Raw genomic sequence first — 22,957 nt, 5'->3', positions numbered from 1 at the left:
TTCAGTTGCCACGGTAACCAACAGTGCACAATTTAGAATTATTTGGCGATAACTTTTTTTTTTTTAACTGGTGTCCATTATCACTTTTTAACGGACTCCCAATCAGACCACCCAGACCAAGGTATAAGATGTGAATAATAATGGTGGATTTACCATCTAGAGTCTCTGAATAAACACTACATGTTGTGTCTGGGTCGTAAACCTCCTGGACGGATAGAAATGTCGTAACGTAGATCAGCTGGAGGGTCACATGACCATCAGGTACACGCCGCTGCTGCTGAGATGCTGATGATGGAGGTGGTATCGATCGGAGATCTGGTGGAGTCTTTACAGGTTAATATTCCAGATTTTTCTTCAGGATGTTTGACTTTGTGCTTTAACAAAATATTCCTTTCAGTTTGTAAACGATTCATTTCGACACCATGACCGTCTCTTAGTGGATATCGGTTCTTTTAACAGAATAAAATATAAACTATTTGTTGTTTTATTTACTTAAAGCCGGGATAGGTAATGTTGGGGAGCTAGCGAGGCGTGAAAGTGGCGCCCTGTCTTGGCTCCTCCCTGTATATTGGGTCCTCCCCCTCTGCTCACTACTTTGTATTTTCATCCTAACACGCTGTTTATATGCAGGGTGTGGCTATCAGCTATGCGCTGCTGGAGGGGGAGGAGGGGAGCCGGGAGAAGAAGCTACGAAATATAAGAAATGAAGAACTCCATTTGGGTCGGAACGTTTGGATTGGTCAGAGTTTTTACAGATTTACAGTAAACTGAGGGGTCTAACTATATTTCTTATTGTTCATGATGACAGAATGTATAGACTACTATCAGGACGAGGAACCACTTCACCCAGAGGAACATGTCTCTCTGCAATGTTACACACTGGAGCTTTAACTGGGTCTGAACTGGTTTCTATCAGCAGATGTGCTCAACGTTTCAGAAGGGGGGGGGGGGACAAACGAAACATCCACACGACCGTCTGAATAATAGATCTTTTTTATTAACAGACATCATGAAAATGTCAACAGTAACAAAATTTTTAGTCCATTTAAAAAACAAAAAGTGGGTTGGACTGACGAGACTCTTCCCACACAATAACTTAATGAGGAGGAGGGGGGGGAAGGGGGGGGGGGGGGGTTTAAAGAGGAGGAAGGTGGGTTGTGCTCCGACGCTTCATGTGACCGACAGTCCCGACTTCAGCTCGGTGGTAATCAGGCCTTCAGAGGCGTATCGGCCACACGGTGCGCAGTATTAAAGTGGGGGAGGGAGGAGGGGGAAGGGGGGGTTCACAAAGCAGGATCAGAGTCGGCCTTCCTTTAAAACTCTGAGCCGCCTCGGAGGCCACAGAAAGAACACCTGACTGCCGGTTTACACACAGAGCTACGGGTTAAGGTTCACTACGACACGAGCTGCACACCTACGGCGTCACGTCAGCAGGTTAACTTTAGTCACCGCCCCCAAACCAGGCGGGCCGGCGACACGAGCAAACAGAAGCAGAGACGAGGCACCAGCAGAGACGTGACGGTGAGTTCAGAGGGGGGCGTTATGTACAGAGGAAGGGGGGGGTATTCAGATTACAGGTTAATGCAAATCCAGCTGCTTAAAGGAGGCAGACCCTCTCCTCTGCCGCCACACAGTGTCCACAGCGATGGGCGTCGCGTCGCAGCAGGCGAAGCGAGGATGCGGACACGTTGTTCAGCTGAGGATAAATCCGTCAGCATCAGTCTGCCGGAGGGATTTCCACACGTCTGGGAATCGCTGCGACGATCACTGCGACAAACGCGTTCAGACGCTGAAGCAGGAAGTGGGATAAAAACCGCGCTTGCGTTACTTTCTGCAACACAAAGTCGGTTTGAAACCAAATCTTTAACGACCATTTAATGCTTTCTGGACTTAAAAGTTTCCTCAATTAAAATTAAAAAAACGGAAAAACGTTGACAAGTAACTTCCTGCGCGAGGCGACGCGTCAAGCAGGAACTTTTTAAGGGCAACGCTTCTTGGCCTCATTTCCCCGCTAAGTTACACTTATTTAGACGGAAATGCCCGGAAAAAAGTTCAGCTGATGAAATAAATTCTCTTTATTTACGAGGAACGAACTGAACGTGCTTCATCAATAAGTCATAAGAGATATAAAAACCCAGAGAGAAGTTCCTGGTGGACGTGAAGCGGGGCTGCAGGAGCGAGCGAGCCGGATCCCGTGGACACGGCGGGTCAGAACAACGTGAGCAGGGAGTCTCAGAGCAGAAACAGGCTGTACTCTGAGGCAGGAAGGTGGGAGGAGGGACGTGGACAGTGTCACGAGACAGGAGCCTTAATACACTGTAGTGTCTAAATATAAGCAGAATGAGTGCGTCTCCTCTGTATTGTGTAGATACTGTGAGTTTACATGTGTCTCCCTTATGGCAGAAGCTGCTGGTTAGGCCTCGCTCTCGCCAGCTGATGAGGTGTTCTGGACTTCCTCCTCCAGGATCGGCACGATCAGGTTGTCCTTGGACATCAGGTTGTACTTCATCACGAAGCGCGTGAACCGGTGACACAGGAACGTCTCGTTCTGCACGGAGACAAACATTCCAGCTGAGAAGGAATTCAGGAGGCGGAGACATGGCGCTCGCCATGAGCCTCTGCTGCAACAGGGAACTGGAACCAGTCATTCCCAGTTGGAATATCAAAGCTAACTGGACGTTTAACCCAGTCGTTCTTAAACTTGGGGGTGGAGTTACGACGAGGAGGAGCAGCAGGGTTAAAAAATTCTGTAGTTTCTGCACTTCTAGTAAAACAGACATCAAAGTCTGGTCTTTGAGGTCCTGCAGGTTTTTGATGTATCCCTGCTCCAACACACCTGATTCGTGGAAAACCTGTAGGATTGTTGCCAAGACCAGAGCTAGACACTGCTTCAAATGTTTTCCTGCTTCAACACACTTAGATGCGTCGGTCTGTCGTGGTGAAGAAGGAGCTGAGCCAGAAGGCGAAGCTCTCCATTTACCAGTCGATCTACGTTCCTACCCTCACCTATGGTCATGAGCTGTGGGTCGTGACTGAAAGAAGGAGATCTCGTATACAGGCGGCTGAAATGAGTTTCCTCCGCAGGGTGGCCGGGCTCTGCCATAGAGATAGGGTGAGGAGATCAGTCATCCAGCAGGAGATCAGAGTAGAGCCGCTGCTCCTCCGCATCGAGAGGAACCAGTTGAGGTGGCTCGGGCATCTGGTCAGGATGCCTCCTGGACCTCCCTGGTGAGGTGTTCCAGGCACGTCCCTCTGGGAGGAGACCCCGGGGAAGACCCAGGACACGCTGGAGGGATTATATCTCTCGGCTGGCCTGGAAATACCTCGGGATCCCCCCACAGAGTTGGCAAATGTGGCTGGGGAGAGGGAAGTCTGGGCTTCCCTGCTTAGGATGCTGACCCAACGCCGGATAAGCGGCTGAAGATGGATGGATGGATGGACAGAATGATGGATGGATGGACAGAACTGACTTGAATCAAATAAATCGGCAGGGATTTGGCCCTCAAGGGCAGAGGCGTCCAATTCTTTGTATCCCTGCTCCAACACACTTGACTCAAATGAAATTAATCCTACAGCTCATCAGGCTGCACAATGACAAGAAATACTGAAGACCTGCAGGACTGTTGCCCGCAGTAACCAGAACTGGACACACACCTCTAGGATCAAGACTTTTACATTCATAACATGTAAAATTATAAACAAATAAAACTGAGTCAACAAGCGACCTTTAAATAACAAAAAAAAGACAAGACTTCTTGTTCAGGTAACGGTTGAGTAACGGTGGATGAAGAGCAACCACACTGTGTCGTACGTCTGTATGAAACTGTCGACTTTCGAGATAAAAATCTTCCGGGTCATCGGGGAATGGCGGCTTAGAGCGCTCGTCTCCTGACCAAAAGTGAGAAATTGCCCTCTAAAGTCAAGCAAAACCGACGAAAATAAGACTTCAAGACTTACAAGAGAGGGGAAAATGCCTCCGAAATTGAAAAATAAATCGGCGGGCTCGGTAACACCAAAAGTTGCCGAAGTACTGCATGAGGAGGAAGCTAATGCTAACACCGCCGCGACTAACCAGGGAGAAGTCAAGGTGAACGAGGAAGAAGTGTCGAATAGCATGATACTCAGAGAACTGCGTGAATACAGACAAGAGATTAAACAGGAATTTGCAAAGACAAACTCCAGACTGGATGAAGCGGAAAAAAGAATTGTGGGAAACGAGGAAAAGCTGCAAGACATGGAAACGGTTGTGGAGGAAATGCTACAGCTACAAGAACAACTACAGGAGAAACTAACGGATCAAGAATGCAGGTTGAGAAGGGAAAACATCCGGATATATGGAATTCCTGAGAAAAAAGAAACAAGTCCAAGAGTAATGATTGCATTTGTGGAGAAAGTGCTTAGGGAAAACCTTGACATCCCCGCTACGGCAGACCTGCAGATAGAGAGAGCTCACCGGGCGCTTGCCCCCCCACCCCCTCCCGGAGCCCGTCCTCGGTCTATAGTAGCTAAATTTCAGAGCTTTAGAACCAAAGAAGAAGTGATCCGTTTGGCTTGGCAGAAGAAAGGCTTTGAGTTAGACGGCCATAAAATAAGCATCGATCATGACTATGCTCCTGAAATTTTGCTTAAACGGAAAGCCTACGCCGAGGCACGACGAGTGCTGAAAGAAAACCAGATACGATTCCAGACCCTCTACCCGGCCCGGCTGAGAGTCCACTATGCAGAAGGGCAGAAGACGTACAACACAGTGGAAGAGGCGACCGCTGACATGGCGAGCCGAGGACTGTCAGTAAAAGTGATTGAACAACCAACAACATTGCGGGAGAGGATTCAGCGTGGAGCATGGCAGCTGGTGCGGAACAAACGCTCCACGACAGCCCCGAAGACACAGAGCTTCAAGCAAAAACTGCAGGCTTTTAGACGCGCGACAACGGAGGATACAGGTTGACTATTTTTTCTTTTATGCATATGCTTATAATCAGAATAAGAAATGAGTGAGGCTGGTAGGATAAATGATTACTTAATAAATTGGTCGGAGGAAGAGACAACTAACTGTATTGACTAAATGACTGACGTCATACTGGAAGGCCCTCAAGCACACTGGAGGAGCAGAGGCTATCCCTCTAACCAGCATCGGGTCAGTAAATGGACCTTAGGGTTGGAAGAAAATGTTCGAATCTGTTCAGTGTTCAATGTTTATAGTGTTTACAAAAGTTGTTTTGTGTTCTTGTTTTATTTAGGGAGTGCTTACAGAAAATTGAGATTTAATGATCTAGAGGGTATAAATGCATGGAGAACCAGTTGAAATTGTTTCTTTCAATGTAAATGGAGTTTCAAATCCTATTAAGAGGAGTAAGATCCTGTCTAAATTGAAACGAGAAAAAGCACATATAGCCTATCTTCAAGAAACCCATTTGAGTCAATCTGAGCATGAAAAACTAAAGAGGCAGGGCTTTAAATACGTGTTCTCCTCTTCCTATAAAGCAGGACGCCGGAGAGGGGTTGCTATTCTAATTGCTAATTCCCTGAATTACGAGCATATATCAGAAGTTCAAGATGAGGAAGGGAGATTTATTAAAATTACTGGAAAAATAGAGGGATTTGACGTAACTCTTATAAATGTATATATACCACCTGGAAGTGATTGGGCTTTCTACAGGGATATATTTGATCTTATGGTGAATTCTCAGGGAGTGGTAATCTGTGGAGGAGATTTTAATATCAGGTTAAAGCCTAAATTGGATGCTTCGAGTTCAATTAACCATGAAAATGCATTATTGAAAAAAGTAAATTCATTGATTAAAGAATTGGGAATTTCCGATGTTTGGAGAGAATTGCACCCAAAAAGTAGAGACTATACACATTATTCTTGCCCACATAATGTTTATTCAAGAATAGATTATTTTTTTATGTTTGGTAGTGATTCCTTTAGAGTAAGAGAATGCAGTATTAAGACTATTGACCTTTCTGACCACAGCCCCATCTCACTGTCTGTTCTTTTAGAAAAAAAGGTTAGAAAAGGGTTGTGGAAATTCAACTCAAATATACTAAATGACCCTAAAATAAAACAAAAATTAAAGGAGGAAATTAAGACGTATCTGGAATTGAATGACACAGGTGATGTATCCCAAATAATAATGTGGGATGCTTTGAAAGCTGTGTTAAGAGGAGGGATTATTTCAATGACTTCCTACTTAAACAAACAAAAGAAGCAAAAACTGACTGATCTCCAAAGTGAGTTGAAACAGCTGCAAAGAAAAGACAGTTCTAAAAGTCATTCCACAGTAAAAGAAAAAATTAAAAAGATTAAGGGAGAAATAGACAATATTTATACACTGGAAACGCAAAAGAAAATGATCTTTCTGAAACAGAAATACTATGAGATTGGGAGCAATTCGACTAAACTGTTAGCATACAAATTACGCAAACAGAGCGGAAAACACGATTAATAAAATCAAACATCCTATTTCCAAGACAGTTGTACACAAAATTGAAGAGATCCAGGAAGCTTTTGAAATTTTTTATAAGGATTTGTACTCCCAACCTCAAATGTCTAATGAAACACAAATGGAGGAATTTCTAAACATGTTAAATCTACCATCGTTAACAATTCCACAAAATGAAAAGTTAGTGCAACCAATAACAACCGCTGAATTGAACTTAGCTATTTCCAAGTTAAAGATGGGGAAATCTCCAGGTGTAGATGGTTACACCACAGAATGGTATAAAACATTTAAAGAAGAATTGTCTCCTATTATTTTAAAAACCTTTAACTCAATCATACAACATGGTGAAATTCCTCCATCCTGGAAAGATGCTGTTATTTCTGTCATACCAAAGGAGGGTAAAGATAAGCAAAATTGTGGTAGCTATCGTCCCATCAGTGTTCTAAACTTAGACTATAAATTGTTTACTGCAATTATAGCTCGAAGACTTGAAAAATTCCTTCCAGATTTAATACAGCTGGACCAGTGTGGATTTATCCAACAACGACAGACCCTGGATAACATAAGACGGTCATTGCATGTGATAGAACAAATAAATAAGGAAAATATCAAGGCTGTACTCGTTGGATTAGATGCCGAGAAAGCCTTCGACTCGGTCAGGTGGTTATTCCTCTATAAAGTATTAAAATTTGGATTTAAGGACAACTTTATCTCAATAATAAAATGCCTATACGATAGGCCAAGAGCCTATGTAAAAATCAATGGAAGTCTCTCTGGCTCCTTCCTCCTTGAACGTGGAACGAGACAGGGATGTCCGATTTCACCCCTTCTCTTTGCTCTTTACATCGAGCCCCTTGGCCAACTGATCAGACAGACTAAAGAAATTAAGGGAATTAAAGTTGCCGGAATGGAGGAAAAAGTCTCAATGTTTGCGGAGGATGTCCTTGTCTTTTTGCAGGGGCCTGAGGAATCATTTGAGGAGTTAATGTCATTATTGACTCAATTTGGTAGGCTTTCTGGTTACAAACTAAATATATCCAAAACTCAGGTGATGACTTTGAATTATAATGTCTCAACAACACTTAAAGAAAAATATAATCTAGACTGGGAAGCGACTTCTTTAAAATACTTGGGAATAGTTCTGACAAAAGACACTTCCACTTTGCTACGGGCAAACTATGATCCATTATCACTAGCAATTAAATCAGATTTACATAGATGGAATCTTGTCCCTTTTCTAAATTTAAATTCAAGAATTATTGCAGTGAAAATGAATATAGTTCCTAGACTATTATATTTGTTCAGAACTTTACCTATTGAATTGAGCGACAGCCAATTTAAGGAATGGGACAAATGGATTTCCCGTTTTATATGGCAGGGAAAGAAACCAAGAATTCGCTTTACAGTCCTACAATTACAAAAAGAGAAAGGAGGTGCAGCGCTGCCTTGTCTGCAGTATTACTACTTTGCTGCTCAGATTATTCCGATGTTGTACTGGTGTAATCCAGCCATCCAAGCCAAATGGAAGACAATAGAATTCAACATATGCTCCAAGTTTCCTTTACAAGCTGCGATTGCAGATAAAAAAAAGGGCAGACCAATTACAGGGTGTCAATACGTGGATTGATCATACTTTAAAGATATGGCACAGGGTCATAAAAATCTGCGGACTAGCAGATATAGTGAAACATTTCAGATGGTGTGCATATGATACAGATTTCCACCCAAACAAGACTGATAAAAGATTCCAAATGTGGACCAAAAAAGGTTTGACGACATATCATTCCTTTACTCATAAGGGAACATTACAGGATTTCCAATCCTTGCAAACTAAGTTTGGCTTGGAGCGGGCAGACTTCTTCAGGTTCCTCCAAATGCGTGATTATTTCAACAAGCATTGTAAATGTTCAAATTTATCATCAATTGAATCGGATTTTTTTAACATTTTGAAATCAGCTCAGGTTACTGTGATTAAAAAAGCAATTTCCAAATTGTATAATGGGATGCTGAATGCAAGGCAAGATAACACTCTTCACATTAAATATAAATGGGAGCATGAAGCTGAAAGTGTTATCACAGTTGAAGACTGGGAAAAAGTCTGTATTTTCCAGTGGACTTCTACTAGCTCTTTGGACTGGAGAGAACACTGCTGGAAAAACATTATACGTTTTTTTCGGACCCCCCTCCAGGGCAAATTTAGAAATGCTAATGCTGAATGTTGGAGAAAATGTGGCTCTGTGGAGGCAAATCATTGTCATATATTCTGGGATTGTCCAAAGTTGCACCAATATTGGTCAGGTATCTATAAAGTTTTGACAGATGTATTTAAAATTCAAATTGACAATGATTTTACTAGTCTGTATATGGGTCTTATTCCAGCTGTAGAAAGGAGAGGGGATATAAAATTGTTGCAAGTGCTTCTAGCAGCAAGCAAGAAATCAATTACAAGAAAATGGCTAAATTCAGCATCACCCACACTTAATGATTGGTTTGACATAATATTGGAAATATTTAAAATGGAAAAATTAACATATTCTTTAAGGACTCAGTTAGATAAATTCTACTTCATTTGGAATAAATGGATTAATTTTATATCTCCAATCAGGAATGACTTTAGATAACTCCAGGTTAATTCAACTGTTAAATACTCCTTTTATGTGTGTGTTGTGTGTGCATGGGGGTGGGCGATATGGCAAAAATTAATATCATGATTTCAGCTGTGAAGGTCGTGAGACGGTCTAATATCGCTGTGTCGCCCGGCCCTATGTATACGTTATACACTTATATGCATAAGAATGTGATCCATTGTGCATTGTATTGCATGATTGTAAGCCCCCTGTCTTTAATGTTGCTTTTTTTTTTTTTTCTTTTTTTTCTTTTCGTGCTTTGCCGTTTTGTTGTTTTTGTTGTTTTCTTTATACAAAATTGAAGAGAAGGACTGTTATAGAAATTGAGGTATTGTATATTTGAAATGTCACTTCTCCTAATAAAAAATGTTAATTACAAAAAAAGAAACTGTCGACTTTCCATGCTGAACACATGAAAAACCTGATTTCTGCAGAAATACGCAGCATCTGGTCATCATGTAAAGCTTCTGACAGCCTGTAGTAGAGGAATTAAAACTTCCCTCCACCCTGATGCGGTTTCAGACACGATGAATGACGTTGCAGCGGGAAAACTAGCAGAACATCATTTGGCAGAAGCCAGACAGTCATTTGATGCAGGTGTGTTGGAGAAAAGCAGCTGAAGCAGCAGGACAGCAGATCTGGAGGACCGGACTTTGACTCTGCACGGCTCAGTTAACCCATGGTGATCTGGACTTTCAGATACTCAATGAGGAATTGTCCTCGTTCATTTGGATTTTGACTGTGAGCTTTGATTGGTTGAGGACTAAAATCTGTCTCGGCCAAATCGCAGCAAGACTCTAAAATCCTAATCCTAATCTGTCCATCCCTGCAGACGCGGATTAGCAGCCTGAACGGGTGTTGAAGCTTCTTCCAGAAAACATTGTTCACCGTTTGGAATCAAACAAAGATGAAACCTGGGCGAACTGGAGGCTGGAGGAGGATCAGATTAGATGTGGAACTGCTCCAGGTGAAAATAAAGACACGAAGGATTTATGAGTGAATAGGAGTCTTCAACACACACCTCATACTTGTCAAATATCTGGCGGTGATGGAAGTAGGCGTGAGAGAATATCCTATAGATGCGGCGACAGACGGAGCCCAGCTTGGCCACCGACGACTCCTTGATGCTCACCCTGCGAACACAAAGCAGGCGGATCGTGATGAAACACTCCAGGATGTGGATCCACACCCTCCTCTTCCTCAGCTCATTCACTGTTTCAGTTTAAACCATAGACTGTATGTAAAAAGATGGGCGGAGCCTCCGTGACGTCACCCGTAGGCTTCTGAAGCTAACGTGAGTTAAGTCACGTTGTTAACCGGCTTAAAACCGCGGTTGTTCTACGTTCTTCGAAGCGGGAGATCGGGTACCTGTCAATCAAAAGGACACGCCCCGAAATATGCTAAACTTCGAGATTAAATTACTTTTAAACGGGCAAGTTAGAAAAAAATTCCCTCCCCCCACAGTTGTCATGAAGGTAAACCTGACCTATTAAACCTAAAATGTTTTGTACCAGGGTGTAAACATGTTTATTTCTGTCGTAAACGTGTTTATTTCTGCTGTAAACGTGTTTATTCCTACCGTAAACGTGTTTATTCCTGCTGTAAACATGTTTATTCCTGCTGTAAACATGTTTATTTCTGCCGTAAACGTGTTTATTCCTGCTGTAAACATGTTTATTTCTGCCGTAAACGTGTTTATTCCTGCTGTAAACATGTTTATTTCTGCCGTAAACGTGTTTATTCCTGCTGTAAACATGTTTATTCCTGCTGTGAAGTTGGTCTTTTTAACATGGGAGTCTATGGGGATTTGCTCTGTTTTGCAGCCCCTAGTGGATGAAGGGGGAACTGCAGTTTTACACACTTCCACATCGGCTTCTCTTTTTACCACCGAAGGCTCCATCTTTCATTTACAGTCTATGGTTTCAACCAACTTTGGTTTCCTTCCTGATTTCAATGCTGACCTGAAATCTGTAGTTTTTAACTTTTCTGCCATTTTTAATTATTTCTGGTGTTAAAACCTTTAAAATGAATAAGCGGCAACAGCCTATAAAAACAGTATAAACTGGAGATGGTTCTGGTCTTGCAGGACACAGATGGTGTTAGTTCTGGCCACTGACCTGCTGGGGAAGTATTTGTTGCTATTGAGGAGACAGGCAGCTCCATCCAGCGTGTGCCTGGTGTAGTCGATGGCAGGACACTGAAGGAAGCAACGCAGACCATCAGTCTGACAGATTTCTCACACAGATCCACTAAACGACTGAACAACTCACCTCTTTGGGTGTTTTGTGGGCGGCACATAGAAAGATCCACTGCTCTGTCGCCGTCATCTGAGTGCACGTGTCTGGATGACACTCGCTCTGTGATTTAGAGACAAACCTTTAATATGCTCCTGCGTTAAATCTAAACAACTGAGAACTGGTTCTGATTCATTCATGGCTGTAATAACGATGCATTACAGTCTGTTTACAGCAAAACATTTCTGAAGCATTCTGTTACATATCGTTTGTAAACGAGTTTTAAGCGTCTCATTAAATCGTTGCTGGAACGATGAAGCTGTTAAACAATCCAGATAAATCTACAGATCGTGCATGTGTCTGGATCACTTACCTGCAGTTTTACGGCGAGTCCATTGAGTTCCAGACAGAACTGCCTGCAAAAGGAAACAGAAAAAATCTCATTTTGTGACAGAATCTGCTTCAACAACCAGGTATTAAAGGGTTAAAAGCATTTGCACAACGTCTCATCAGCGATTTGCTCCATAAACCCTGAAAACTCCTCATTTCAGGAGATTTGAGCATCTCTGAAACAGTTTTTTTAAACCAGTTTTTCTGTAAATTCACAGCGACGGACCAGAGAGACTAAACCGGACTTAAACTACACACATTCACAGACAACAGACCAGACATTCTCAGCTCCTGCAAGGAAACAACTAAACCTTTAAACTCAAAATGAATGTTGAGTATAAATGTTTGTATGAAAGTTTTTTTCAGTGGACATGAATGAATTTTTGTTAACATCTTTATTCTATTCTACTCTACAGTCATTTAGACGCTTTTATCCAAAGCGACTTACATCTGAGTGAGAACAACACAAGCATGAAATCCACCAGTAGAGGACATTGTAGGAAGGTGCTGGTGGACTGTCCAGTTGGATGCAGGTCCTTCCATGAAGTGCTACAGACTCACCCTTCCCACCTTATAATAACATAATATCACCTATGTTACAATACAAAGAATTAATACCATAAAGTTTGTTGCAAATGGGTTAAGTTCTCCAACTTTCCAACAAATATAGCTATACTAAGTGTGGAAGTTTTCCTTGAAGAGCTGAGTCTTCAGCTTGATCTTAAAAGTAGACAGGGACTCTGCAGAGCGGACAGAGTTTGGGAGATCATTCCACCATTGTGGAACAACAGAGGAAAAGAGTCTGGCTGGTGATTTAGTCCTACGTTGTCATGGTAACACGAGGCGTCTTTCACTGGTGGAACGTAGCTGTGGAGAGGGAGTGTAGGCCTGGATTAGGGAGTGAAGGTAGACGGCAGCTGTTCGAGTTGTTTTGTAAGCCAGAAGCAAAGCTTTAAATTTGATGCGTGCTGCGACACGAAGCCAGGGCGGGACGATTAACCGGATTTTTTTTTTTAATCTCAGTTACGATCTGAGTTTCCAACGATGATAAAAACTAAAAGGGTGTGATTATTTTTCTCTCTGCAGTTTCCTCTCCTGCTGTCTTCAGCTGCTAATCGAGCGTCTCTGGCGTTGCAGCGCTGTGCTGTAAACTCCTCCCACAGCCGCTTTGCTTTCATTCAGACACTGTTGCCAACTTGGAGACTTTCTCGCTAAATCTGGAGACTTTTTTTGTTAAAAGCGACAAATCTAGCAGCTTTTACTGGAGTTATTAGAGACGTTTCTGGTGTTTTGGCGACTGACTTGAAGGCACATATTGTTCTGCAGTTACTGTAAGGAAGGAGCAGCGGGAGCCTCTCCCGTCCTAGGCGAACCTCCATTGTTTGGAACAATGAGACAAGACTAAAACACAGTTAAAGTCACAGCTGTCCACTTTGGGAAGTCAGGTGTTCTAACTTATCTGAGATTTAGCTGCAAATTGAGTCAGTAAAGTCCAGCAGGTCACATTCCCCAACAGAGATCTTAGAAACCCTGGATGAGTGAAGACGTGCTACACAAAGCTAACGGACCAGAGGCCTTGACTTCAGCCCCGCACATGAGACGAACTGGAAGTCCAAACGCAGCAAAATAAAGGAAAAAAACTAAGAAAATATAAACATTCCAGGACCCAGCTGCAGATAAAAGCATCATCTGACACCAGTCTGGAGGGACATGAGTTTTACCTGAGGTGTTCGTACTTCCAAACCCCCTCATCCTGACCCTCAGGAGGTTCCAGGATTTTGTCGATATTGGCGCAATCTGACCGAATGTTTTGCTGAATGTACTGAAAGAGAATCACACACACATTAACACTTAAATGTGGTTGAAAATGATCAGATGCTTTTTGGGGGTTTATTTTCACTGACATTTCCAGCTGAAATTTTCTTGATTTCCATGAGGAAAAAACACCACAATAAGCCAGACGATCATTCTGCTGCTATAATGCCCAAGGAGACAGTTAAAAAGATCAATAAAAACAATAAAAATGACCCAAAAAATGATAATGGATTATTTTTATTTATTTGGAAAAAAAAAATTTAAAAAAAAAAAAAAAAAAATTAAATTGTGAAGCTAAAATTCCCAATTTTCAGTTTTTTGATTAGATTTTCCCATCGCCACTTTATTGATCCCCTAGGGGAAATTCACAGTTCCAGCACAACCCGTTCAAGGTTTGATTAAAGAAAATATCTATCAACTCAGCTGGATAAGGTCACTTTTAATCTTTCTAACATTAAATATATCCCATGGTTTTCAGGGGAAAAAAAGGTGGTAATATTGTTTGATTTTAATGTAAACAGTTAAAAACTGCTAAAAACCTAAATCCATATTGATGAAATATGACAATTCTTGAAAACAAAATGTTTTACTTTTACAATAAAACATTTGTCTGTAAAGAACTCCCCTTGGCTGATTTTCTGCTACTTATTGTGTTTGTTATATTATTATTAGTAAGTTAGATCAGAGCTTCAAACTACATGAGACACAACACCAGGGGCGCTGCCAGGAATTATGGGCCGTTTGAAAGACAATGGCATAGACCCCACCACTTGATTGCAAATTTTACATTTTTCTTTTTGCTTCAACCTGATTTTAAAAAATGCTTTTCATGGGAATAATGAAGATCTAGGGCTGTGTTTTACCCTTTATGGGGCAAGTGACTTTTTTTTTTTTATCACTTTGTTTTCTTTCATTTTCAGCTTGAAAACAGAATGGAGGGCTTGGTTCATACCAGGAGATTTTTAGGTTAATATTTCTTATTTGAAGGTATTTTATTGAGTGCCCTACAAAATGGTTAAATCACAGTGCATACATCTAACTAGGTAATTTTTATATAAACGGTTCATCAGTTTATATTACTGCTATATTTTATTACAACATTTGAAAAAAGTATTTATAATTTTTAATGACTGTTTAATGATTTTCTGCTATAGTTTTGCATCTCTTTGGGCCCCTATCGAGTCATGGCGCCTCTGCACAACACTTCACTGTTTTCAACTAACAACACACACAACAGGGACGGAAACACACACACGTCTCAACACACCTGCTGAACAGCCAGAGTGCTGTCCATTTCCTCGAATGATTCATCCGGCCAGTTGTAGAAATCCTGGACACAGAAACACAGATGTTAGTGTTGACAGCCAGCTGTGGCTCAAGCTAACATGCTAGCCAGAAGAGCTAGCTGTCATCGTCTTTTAGCTCACAACAGAAAGCCAAACCTTACGTTGTCTGATGGTATGACTTTAACATAAACTGGCAAAAAATAGTCAATTTGATGCATCGCGATTAGAAACAGCTGAAACTGTTTGTTTTTCTTTCGGTTTTAGTTAAAGCTACGAGGTTAGCTGGTGCGTTAGCTTCAACCCGTTAGCATGGATACGGCGACTTCCTGCTGAAGAGCATTTTTACTGTCACTGCTACGTAAACATTTAAACATTTAAACCTTTTAAACGTCACAAGTTAAGATAGTGAAACTTTTTATTTATATTTAAAAACTACTGCGTTAACCCAGAGGTAACACCGAAACTGGTAACCATACAAGTAGACGGGACAACTGCTACCAGTTAGCTGCTAACAGCTAACTAGCTGCTAATTGCTAACATTTAGCTGCTAACTAGCAGCTAACTGCTAACTGTGTATTTCCAGGTCAAGCCCTTTAGATTCTCGCTCGGAGGGGAAACAGGAGCTGAAAAACGGACTATTATCACCGAGACTAATTTAACTAATTACTTGGACCTGCTGCGGTGACACCGGAGCTCCCCTGCGGGGAGAAAACAAACCTTAGCCTTGGTTCCAGGCCGATTCCTCCTGAGAACTGCAGCACCCTCCGCCATGACCATCTCGACAGAATACCCGGATGTTCGTCAGCGGCGGCGTCGTGGCGCAGAAGCGGAAGCTGCGCGAGCGCTTCGACACAAGATCAAAGGTTTATTATTTTCATGTGATCCAAAAATTCAGCTGTACTTAAAAGATACTAAAACTTTACATCTGTGCAAACTGTACAACTACATCACTGGTTGATTCTCCTTGTATTATACTGTTTAATTTCTTTGTTGTTCCTTTTTAATGGTCATCTTCATGACTACACTTTGTAAAAACTAACCCATGTAATAACTTTTTGAAAACTTTAAAAAAATTAGTTTATAATTTATAAGAAAATATATAATTTAGAGCAAAGTGGCTGTTTTCAGGGCTTTACTGTTGGAGGAAGAAGATATGATGTATGAGCTGATGTATGAGGGTACATATAGTCTTAGTTACTTTGCATTTATGGATATAAAATCTGGCTAATAGCAGGATAAGATTGCACAAAAAGAGTTGGTCAACTAGTTCTTTCTTATACAGTATAAACCAAAATCCCACATATTTAAAGGACACTTCAAAATTATTCTGTAAATTGTCCACAACAAAGCGGCAAATGCCTTGCCACAGAGGTCTGGTGTGTTCACAGCTCCATAATAGGTTAAATATTGTTGTTATAGGTGCAGGTAATAACATCAGTGCATAGCATCAATTATATGCTTCCAAATATTTGTAATTTTCCTGCAGCTCTAAACCTTTATCATGTCTCAGTGCAACATGTGAACATCATCTGTGCAAAGAGCGACTTAAACAAAACTAGAGGTTTCAGCTCCGACAGTTCAGGCGAAGTCCCCAAAATGACCTTTTTGGCCTCGTCTGTTCAGGTTTAAGAGGTGAAATATCATAAAAGACTAATTCTTTTCACTGTAACACCATAATGTTTTCAAACGGCTACTTGTCGAGCTTATAAAAGTGTATTTACATCCATATAACCTTTGCTGATTTCTTATTCTTGATGCTTTACTTGTCCTACATGGTAGAACAATGACGGTATAAACCCTGTTTTAAGTTTTCATCAATGGCCTCAAATAAATCTGTTTTCATATGAAATCTGCATATTTATGTCCTGTTGTATTTACAGCCCCTGGCATCAGCTAAATGTTTCCAGTATGTCTCATAGTGATGTTTGTTATTTGTTATACAACTGCAATGACAAGAATAAAGATTTGTTAAAAAAAAAATAAGATCAAAGGTTTTTACTGTTGTCTAAATAAAACTACCCTTTATTCATTCATAACCGGCTATACACTCAATATAGCTGGAAAAGAAATAAAATATCTGCAGAGAAAGAAGGAAAAATAAACTTTTGAAACCTGAAAAGTCACAAAAAGCACTTTCATAAGAAAACTACAGGAGGGGAAAAACTATTAAACATAGCAAGAAAAAATACTACAGAGATAAACAGACAATAAAAACTAAAGTTTGAGTGACTGAAAGCACAAAAACAACAAAGACACAAAACACAGAAAGGTTATAAGAAAGAAAAAAACAGCCTGAATTACTGCAAAGCTGCAGAAATAACTCCGGGACTTATGGTCCATTTACAGTTCAGGTAAGTGTTAAGAGGACGAACGGTTTTTAACTGGGTCTGCATATTTATATTGTGGTTGCCATGGCAGCACTTTCATGGTGGGCAGAAATGAAATTCTGGCCACCAGAAGCAGATATTTCCATGATCAAAGAAAAAAATTTAAAAAGAAAAAATACAACAAAAACAAATCAAAGTTTAAAAACAAAAGATCAAATAAAATAAAAATAAAACAGTAAAATAGCCTAAAATTTGGTGCTTTCCAATATCAATGACAAAAGTTTTTGTCAATGTGAGAAACTTCAGGTCTTCTAACCAGCATCGCATTTCTGAGCAACATCTGAATGACCATTAAGTCCAGCTGCTGTTATATTTGTCCTGCTGCCTCATTACATCCGCATGTTATTTATCAGCTTTACTGGGGTCTGCAGGAGGATTTTATTGCAGCTTCGCTCCACATTAAAATTTAATAAGACAATATTTAAATAACATTAAATATGACCATCCCTGCTACGAAGGAGCAACTTTGACACCCAAACATCTCGTTTTCTTCCCATCACACAACCATATTTTATAAGTGTTCTTTTTAATCATAAAATGAACAAATGTTGTGAAATTAGCTTTAATATTCATCCTAAAATGTGTTTTACTTATTAATCTTTAGCATATATTGATATCTACACATCCTAAACCTCCAGAACTATCCTAACAGTCTTACGGTTGCAGAGACTCAGGTCATTATAATATCCATCAGCATGGCGGACCTTTACTGTGACATCCGGAATATGACGGCTCCCAGTTACCAACCAGTCTTTATTTCTGTTTCTGTGCAGATTCTTTCACTCTAAATCTTAGATTAGTTTATAAACACAAAGAAAACGTCGACAGCAGCAGAGAGTTGGACTTTATTACTGTAACAAAATGTGATTGGAATTATTTACAATTTGAAAAACAAAAAAAGACAAAATAACACAACTCAAGTTATTTCTTGTTTGCGAGGACGACAGACGTCACACAGAGCTGAACGGACTCATTCCACGTATTTTCCCAGGATGTCTGCGTCGCGGAAAAGGAAGTAGTCCTGAGGAGGAGAAGAAGAAAGAACGTTAAAGCAGAAACTGAGCTGAAAGCTGAGACGACGGCGTCTGAAACTGAGCTTCACCTTGTCGTCTAAAACTACTTTAGTTCCTCCGTATTCAGGTAGCAAAACCTTCTCGCCAACCTTCACGCTCATCGGCTGCTTGTCTCCTTTCTAGAGAAAAGACATAAATACGTCAGAGCATGTTAAAGGTTTGTAAAGCCGTCTGCACAGCTGAGAACGTGACGATCTGGTCTGAAAATTCATCATTTATTACGTCTGGAACATGGCAGGACTTCAGACTGGAGAAGAAGTCGTATGAGGTCATCACAACTTACATGTAAAATGTTTTAATACGAACTCACATCCACTGTATCAGCTCCACCTTATTAACATATCTGATCAGCCAATCACACGGCACAGTGTAGCATCTTCTGATGGAAACTTCCAGCAGGATGATGCACCATGTCACAAAGCTCACATCATCTCCACCATGATGATGAGTTCACTGTCCTCCAACGGCTCCACAGTCACCAGATCTCCGTCCAGCAGCGCAGCTTTGGGATGAGGTGGAACGGGAGATTCTCATCATGATGAGGTGGAACGGGAGATTCTCATGGCGATGAGGTGGAACGGGAGATTCTCATCATGATGAGGTGGAACGGGAGATTCTCATCATGATGAGGTGGAACGGGAGATTCTCATGGCGATGAGGTGGAACGGGAGATTCTCATGGCGATGAGGTGGAACGGGAGATTCTCATGGCGATGAGGTGGAACGGGAGATTCTCATGGCGATGAGGTGGAACGGGAGATTCTCATGGCGATGAGGTGGAACGGGAGATTCTCATGGCGATGAGGTGGAACGGGAGATTCTCATGGCGCTGAGGTGGAACGGGAGATTCTCATGGCGCTGAGGTGGAACGGGAGATTCTCATGGCGCTGAGGTGGAACGGGAGATTCTCATGGCGCTGAGGTGGAACGGGAGATTCTCATGGCGCTGAGGTGGAACGGGAGATTCTCATGGCGCTGAGGTGGAACGGGAGATTCTCATGGCGCTGAGGTGGAACGGGAGATTCTCATGGCGCTGAGGTGGAACGGGAGATTCTCATGGCGATGAGGTGGAACGGGAGATTCTCATGGCGATGAGGTGGAACGGGAGATTCTCATGGCGATGAGGTGGAACGGGAGATTCTCATGGCGATGAGGTGGAACGGGAGATTCTCATGGCGATGAGGTGGAACGGGAGATTCTCATGGCGATGAGGTGGAACGGGAGATTCTCATGGCGATGAGGTGGAACGGGAGATTCTCATGGCGATGAGGTGGAACGGGAGATTCTCATGGCGATGAGGTGGAACGGGAGATTCTCATGGCGATGAGGTGGAACGGGAGATTCTCATGGCGATGAGGTGGAACGGGAGATTCTCATGGCGATGAGGTGGAACGGGAGATTCTCATGGCGATGAGGTGGAACGGGAGATTCTCATGGCGATGAGGTGGAACGGGAGATTCTCATGGCGATGAGGTGGAACGGGAGATTCTCACGGCGATGAGGTGGAACGGGAGATTCTCATGGTGATGTGCAGCAACTGTGTGAAGTTTCACGTCAACATGGAGGAAAACCTCTGATGAACGTGTCCAACACCGTGTGGATCTATCATGCATTAGAAGGAAAATGGGATCTGGCCCGGTTCTACAAGGTGGACTTGATACAGTAGACGTTCTAACATTAAAACACATTTTAGGAATTTCATGTTGAATCATGACAAGATTTGCTTCAGAGTTTCCTGAGCAGAAGGGGGATCACCTGGTTGACAGAACCGGGTCCGACCGCCACCACCGTGGCCTGCAGCACTTTGCCCTGTGACTTCTCCGGCAGCATGATGCCGCCCTTCGTTACCGTCTCGGCGGTGAAGCGCTCCACCAGAACCCGGTCGAACAGAGGGAGGAACTTTCTGAAGGCCTGAAACAGCAGAGAAAACGTCCACAACACCCCGTCAGTGAAGAAAGAAAACCTTTTTTTTACTCACTTAAGATGTTTTTCTGAAAGAAATGCAAAGATCTTAAAGTCGTTTAACTCCTGGATCAGGACGTCCTGCTTCCTGCCACCTTCAGAGGATTAACACGCCATAAACAGCAGAGGAAAGACTGAAGCTGCTGGTTTTACTGGCTGGAAAAACCCACTTAAACCCACTGCTGGTTGTAGAAACAGTGTGATGTTACCAAGTTTAAACAAGCGTCAGCCTCGCTGCGTTCAGGCTCAAACGCTTGGACACACTGCGGGCAGAACCACAGGTAGACGAGCAGAACCAAAAAACCACATAGTGTGAAATTTCCTTTTATTAAGGAGAGAAAATATTAAATATGAGGTTAAAAAATGTTTCCAGAATAAATAATTATTACTTTAAACTGGTTTTTACTTTTCCTTTCTTATGTTTTGGTCTTTTATCTATTATAAAAATCATAAAATAGCTGAAATAAGAATAAAATTCATATATAAAATATATATTTATTTCCAAAAAATATACAAAAAAAAAAACAAAAAACGTTTGAAATATAAATGATAAAGATAAATACATTAAAAGTAAATTTCTTTTGCAGGAACGTTTGTTTTATTTATCCGTTTTCTTCTTCTTTTTCTGCAGTTCGTCTCGTTTGCGACACAACTCTACCTGCCTGAAACTTCCACCAGGTCGTCCTTCACTGCCGCGCGGTTAAAATGTAATCAAAACTCAGGAATGGTTGGTGATGTGACGCTGGGGGACACCGCTGGGTACTACACCGCTGTACTGAAAACTTTTTCTCATTTTCTCAAACATTTAAAGAGTTTCTAAATTTCCAAAAGCAGCTGCTGAAGTCTGACAGCAGCAGATGTGCACGCGACCTTGTGTGAAGGTTGTTGCAGGAGCAACAGGGTGGTGGGGGAGGACTGGTCCCAGTTTGGTGACTGGGAGGAGGAAGAGTAGGAGGGGCTTCTCCCTTCATTCTTTAACTGTTTGCTTCTGCAGTCAGGCAGGGCAAGGACAGCTCACCTCGCTGATAAAACGCCTGACAAACCGACACGGCGACCTCCGGCCTGTCAGAGACACGTCTACCTCCACAAGGCCAGTCCCACCAGTTTCCAGAAGCTTCCCTGCACATTGCTGGACTGGTTGTGATTAACTTCACGCTTACTTCCAGCTGCAGGAGCTCCAACTTTAAACGTTCAGTCTGCGATTCAACCACCTGAAAAGCTGCTTTCTGAAGCAGAAACATGGAAACCAAACTGACTGAAAATCATTTCTGGTCTTCTGTTTCTTCTTTAATGCTTTTAAAGCAGGAATATTGTTGTTTTTATACAACTGCATGTTTTTACAACTTCCAAATATTCATGAAATTCAGCAAACAAACCAACTTGTCTTCATGGTTGAGATTTTCATCTCTGCAAGGCAACCTGTCGCTCTACTTTCAAGTTAAAGATTTTCACAAAAGTTGGAATTTTACTCATAAAAGTTGCAGAGAAAGATTTCCTTCTGAAGTAGCATCATGAAGCTACTGCAGCTCAGCAAATAAACCGTGAAACAGCTGAACATGTCAGGAACACCCAGATATACGTCCTGCATGACGACGTTTAAGCAAAACTCTTCATTCATCTTAAATAAATAAAAATTTTATCCAGTCTCACCTGAAAGGGATGTAAGATTTCCCTTACATCTTGTATAATATGTTGATTTAGAAATAATGAAATATAATCGCCTTAATTTGAGCCAGAAATTATTTATTTTAGCCTCTGCAACCGGCTCAGCGTGTCATGTTGCTGGTTCAATCCCCAAGTCACATGTTCAAGTGTCCTTGAGCAATATATGAACCCCACGTTGTGTAAAAATCCTTGACTGCTGTGTTGGATAAAAGCATGTGCAACCTGGATAAATAGCTGTTTTTTAATTTAACATTTTAAACAGGATGGATTTTATTTGTATAACTTTCCTGTAGAAATGTTGAATGTAGAAGCTGCACACTTAAAAAGATTATTTTCTCTATGAATTAAGACTAAGCTCAACAATAAGAGTCCTGGAATGTTTTCTGGAGAGTTTTAAGGAGAATTAAATGTATGCGGGCACCAGAAATGTGTCAGTAGGCATAATAATATTAGCTTAAATATACTTTCTACCTCTTTTGCACAGATTTTCAGGGACGTGTTCTCCCCGTTAGCATCAATCCATCCTCAGTTAGGAGAGGAGATATTATGAGTCTCAGCAGATCAGAGGGTCGAAGGTTCAATCCCTGATTCTTACTGTCTTTAAGCAAACTGATTAATAAAAGTAAATGAGGAGATGTGAGTGGATGAGAAGCAGACACAGCAGGCTGGTCAGTGACAACAGCTGCACGTGTTTGCAACTTCATTCTGCAGCTTTACACATCCAGCAGCCTTATTTTCTGTAAAAGTTATGTGATCACGTTTTGAAAGTTAAATAATTACACCTCATGTGGTGAAAGGTTTTCTGTGCAGCGTGACCTTGTGATGGACCATACAGTCAGCTTACACAACGTTAGCTTCCGACGCTAACATGATGAGAAATTTAAACATACGCCACCTAAACAATCCTCTGTCGTGATTTTATGTGTATAAAACTATCTAACGCTGGGTTTTAAACGTGTATTCTTACCATTTCTGGATGTGAAAGCCGGCGTGGAGGTGATCTGACCCTCTGCTGTAGTCTTTCCACGTGAGGAAATATCCAGAATACGCATGCGCACTACTTGCTTTGCCTTG

At 41.7% G+C, this 22,957-nt stretch overlaps 1 protein-coding gene across 3 annotated transcripts; it reads right to left on the bottom strand.

Moving 5' to 3' along the window:
* Positions 1–977: 977 nt before the first annotated feature.
* LOC306766207 (MOB-like protein phocein) lies at positions 978–22,948 on the bottom strand. Of its 3 annotated transcripts, XM_079253843.1 has the most exons (9): positions 22,851–22,948; positions 20,012–20,167; positions 14,780–14,842; positions 13,419–13,519; positions 11,681–11,723; positions 11,344–11,430; positions 11,191–11,270; positions 10,095–10,206; positions 978–2,548 (listed from the first exon to the last, which is right to left on the bottom strand). In XM_079253843.1, the coding sequence occupies exons 1-9, from the start codon at positions 22,851–22,853 to the stop codon at positions 2,414–2,416; spliced, it is 780 nt and encodes a 259-aa protein (XP_079109969.1). In that variant the 5' UTR covers positions 22,854–22,948; the 3' UTR covers positions 978–2,413. The 3 variants fall into 3 exon arrangements, with proteins under 3 accessions (XP_079109969.1, XP_079109967.1, XP_079109968.1); XM_079253841.1 differs by lacking the exons at positions 20,012–20,167; positions 22,851–22,948 and adding an exon at positions 15,516–15,580; XM_079253842.1 differs by lacking the exons at positions 978–2,548; positions 10,095–10,206; positions 11,191–11,270; ... (2 more) ...; positions 13,419–13,519; positions 14,780–14,842 and adding exons at positions 18,015–18,206; positions 18,288–18,377.
* Between the last annotated feature and the right edge of the window lie 9 nt (positions 22,949–22,957).

Source organism: Telmatherina bonti (genome assembly GCF_933228915.1).
Source record: "Telmatherina bonti genome assembly, chromosome: 15".
Taxonomy (NCBI): Eukaryota; Metazoa; Chordata; class Actinopteri; order Atheriniformes; family Telmatherinidae; genus Telmatherina; species Telmatherina bonti.
This window is presented reverse-complemented; position numbering and strand designations above follow the sequence as displayed.

What these genes read in the sequence shown, in the direction of transcription:
- LOC306766207 (XM_079253843.1), bottom strand. An exon ending in GCACTCTGGCTGTTCAGCAG is followed by an intron (nt 13,520 to 14,779) that starts GTGTGTTGAGAC and finishes ATTCTCTTTCAG; the next exon opens with TACATTCAGCAAAACATTCG. An exon ending in AACAAATACTTCCCCAGCAG is followed by an intron (nt 10,207 to 11,190) that starts GTCAGTGGCCAG and finishes TTGTGTTCGCAG; the next exon opens with GGTGAGCATCAAGGAGTCGT.